Here is a 3,314-nt window from a genome sequence, read left to right as displayed (position 1 = left end):
CTGACCTATCTTTATAGTTATGCTGCTATAGGTTTAGGCTGCTGGAGGACATAGGGACAACTTTTCACCACTCTGATTTATTCTACTTCTATTCTCTAATTTTTTTGCATTATTTCTTTGTTAAACTTCTAGCTTTCTCTCTGCTTTCTTTTTTTTTTTTTTTATCATTGCAGCTCCAAATCTGGCCTGGTCCTGTTTGGCTGTGACATCATCCTTGAGGCTCCTCGAAGCATCTAGGCTGCTGCCATCGACAATTTCCATTTAATGATAGAGTTGAGCCTGTTTTTCAGCACTTATTGTAGTCCTGTTTCTCTACTAAAAATGACTATGCGCCCAACTTTTACTGTTACCTTGAGCTCTTGTTCACTCTTCTTGAAAACTAACTCAAAGCTCATTTACTTAACTGTTTCTTTTCTAGACACAGCCACCTGTAGAGGGGGCTGACTGTTCCCTTTTCTAAGAGGAAGTTGGTCTAGGTTACTGCGTCTATGACTTTTTCTTTCTGTCTTGGACTCTCTCCTTGAACCCGCTCACACTGAGCCTGGTTCTGCTGGAAGTTTCTTCCTCCAACATGTTTTTCCTCTGTGCTATTGCTGTATACATGCTCAGTGTGAGGGATTGCTGTAGAGTCAACATAAGCAAATATATACTCTCTCTACATGGCCTTCTAGGAAGAAAGTATTCTGCAAAGTCAGTGACTACTGCAATCAGTTGGGTTTACTTTGACTGAAAACTTATCAACGTTAATCTGCCTGTATGATCTGATTAAAGAGCCTTGAGAGGACATTTCTGGTGCTTTATAAATAAACTGGATTGAATAGATTTGTAAAACAGGCATATTATTTTAAAAGGAAAATTTTTCTCTCAAACAAGATGTAAAAACTTTTCACCCAAAACGTTCCTTCAAATATAGCTTATTTACTGCTGGGCAGTTTTGTTGTTGATAAAAGTACCTTGTCTTCTTAACTGATGTAAAAGTAAAAGGTAAGTAGTAAGTAAGTAAGAAGTTCTGAGGTTTTAGTAAAAGGAGCAAAAAGTCGCCTGATATCATGTTACATGTTTATCTACAAACATCCTAAGTTTAATTTGCAATTTATCCATAAAAAGAAAAATCCCAGGAGGGCTTTATTTTGCAACAAGCCGTTAGTAATTGTTTGTGGACTCATGTTCACACTGACATTAAACTCAAACGCCTTTTAAAACGATCCTGTCAACAAGTCACAGATAAACCTAACATTGTGAATATAAGTCCTTACTGTTACCGCTTGTTAAAATAATTTTACATCAACTTCTGTCACCCATTAACAAACAGACGCAACCTTTGCTTAACATATTTATTACGGTTTCTGTAAGGAGAGATCATAGAAATCAACTTAAAATGATTTATACAAAGTCTGTTCTTTCATTTTTTTAGATTTTTACATCAACCTTCATGTTCTCAACATAATGTTTATAATACGGATGTGTTTATAGTACTTTCAACATGTACTCACTTCAATACCATAATACCAATGCTTCACTGTGAGGCTAACGACTCACAGAAAGACAAATGGCTGTTTACTTCTACATCAGAAGATGCCACGACATCAATTAAACAACAAATAAACAAAATACATAAAACTTAAAAGGAAATCTGCCAATATTAAGTTATTCCTTACATTATTTATACATGTGTTATACAGTGAGAGCTAGTGTTAGTGCAGTAAAGTAAGTACGGGAAAGGAAGGAATTATGTTGATGGGACCGCTCCAAAGCCCCGCCCTCCACAGCCTCCTCACCAAAGTCAAAGCAGCTTATTCATCTACTTAACAAATCAGCCGACTTAAGGATTTATGATGAGTACATGTTTCAAATTGTCCAGCTCTGGATTTTGATGAACTTCTGAGATGGTTTTACTACAAAGAGCTTCTCTGGTTGTTGTCGGTGAGGTCGGGGTGAAGGGGGTGTTGCAGGGTTACATCGAGTGCTGAGGCAATATTTGGATGAAATCAGCTCATTTGCTAGCCCAGTAGATAATGACGGCGAGTATGATGAGCACAATGGAACAAACTATGGCAAGAATACACATCTTCTTCCTGGATTTTTGCTACAAGGAAGAAAGGAGAAAAAAAGAGGGGGGGTTATTGTTAAGAATGTCACAAACTAGTGAAAACAAAGGAAAAACCGGCTCACCTGGTAAATAGCGGCTCTCTGCAGCTGTTCTGCTCCCCGTTCTACATGAACCTCGGCGTTCTCCACATTGGCCTCAATACTGTCTGCAGTGCAAGAGGCATGGGAAGAGATTGGATGAGAAACGTATGGAAATAAAAGATTAAAGGTCTGATCTGTAATTACTTTGAACCAGAGGAGGGTGGTAACTAATTACATTTACTCAGTTACACCAGAAAAAATGTTCTCTTGGTAATAGTTGTACTTTACAGCAGTTTTTACTTTTACTTCAGTACATTTCCTGGTTGCTCAAGCGACCATAACGTATTATTCATTGATCAGGTAAAAATAAACAGTTAATGGAAGTTCTATATCCTTTCTGAACAAAGAGGCATACATCTTGTAAAGATTGGTTTTAAAAGGTTACGTTGAAAAACAGATCTTTGAAAAAGTCTTTTTTTCTGCCTGAATTTGCTGTTTTGTTTATTTCTTTATTTTCATTTTTTGTTTTTTTTTTACTAAAATAACAGATTCTGCACTTAACTGTCCATCTGGTTACATTGTGATGGTTTTACAAGGTTTATTAATTACATTTTTAAGTGTTTTTTTTCTTATTGTTTATTGTAGGGGTGCCAGTTAGAAATCCATCCTGACAAGTAAGATTTTTTCTCTTTTTAAATTGTTCAAACGAGGGTATACACATCATGGCCAAAGGTAGCCCGTCTGCATTAGCCTGGGCTAATGTTAGCCTGGGCTAATGCAGACAGCCCTCTGCTGCATTAGCCTGGGCTAATGTTAGCCCAGGCTAATGCTAGCCTAGGCTAATGCAGACAGCCCTCTCTCTGCATAGCCGTGTGTGAAGTACAGCTGGCTCTGATGGGGATTTTTTTTTGTTTTATTTGGCAAAAATGTAGTTGTGTTTATCTGACTGTGCTCATTATTATTCCCCCAATAAATGAAAAAAGTAAGAATTTATTATTATCTATAGACTATCAATAACAGGAGGTGAAATGCAGCTCCAGACGAGCCGGGCATGCGGTGATGTCATCAGTACGCTTCTGTTCCAATAGGGGGTTTTCAGTGACGTCACTGGCCAGCTTCCGGTCCGCCATCTTGGGTGGCATATTATCGTATATCATATATATCATGTCGCGAATGGATAAGTA

General features: G+C 37.7%; 1 protein-coding gene across 1 annotated transcript in view; it reads right to left on the bottom strand.

The window, feature by feature from the left end:
- Positions 1-1,326: 1,326 nt before the first annotated feature.
- The window catches only part of stx12 (syntaxin 12), a 20,104-nt gene continuing 18,116 nt past the window's right edge, over positions 1,327-3,314 (bottom strand). Inside the window, exons 8-9 of the mRNA XM_015379832.1 lie at positions 2,173-2,255; positions 1,327-2,086 (exon numbers count right to left, since the gene is read on the bottom strand). Coding sequence (XP_015235318.1) covers positions 1,994-2,086; positions 2,173-2,255 — 176 coding nt within the window. The 3' untranslated portion in view covers positions 1,327-1,993. The remainder of the gene's footprint in view (positions 2,087-2,172; positions 2,256-3,314) is intronic.

Source organism: Cyprinodon variegatus, unplaced genomic scaffold, assembly GCF_000732505.1.
Source record: "Cyprinodon variegatus isolate N-32 unplaced genomic scaffold, C_variegatus-1.0 Scaffold201, whole genome shotgun sequence".
NCBI lineage: Eukaryota > Metazoa > Chordata > Actinopteri > Cyprinodontiformes > Cyprinodontidae > Cyprinodon > Cyprinodon variegatus.
This window is presented reverse-complemented; position numbering and strand designations above follow the sequence as displayed.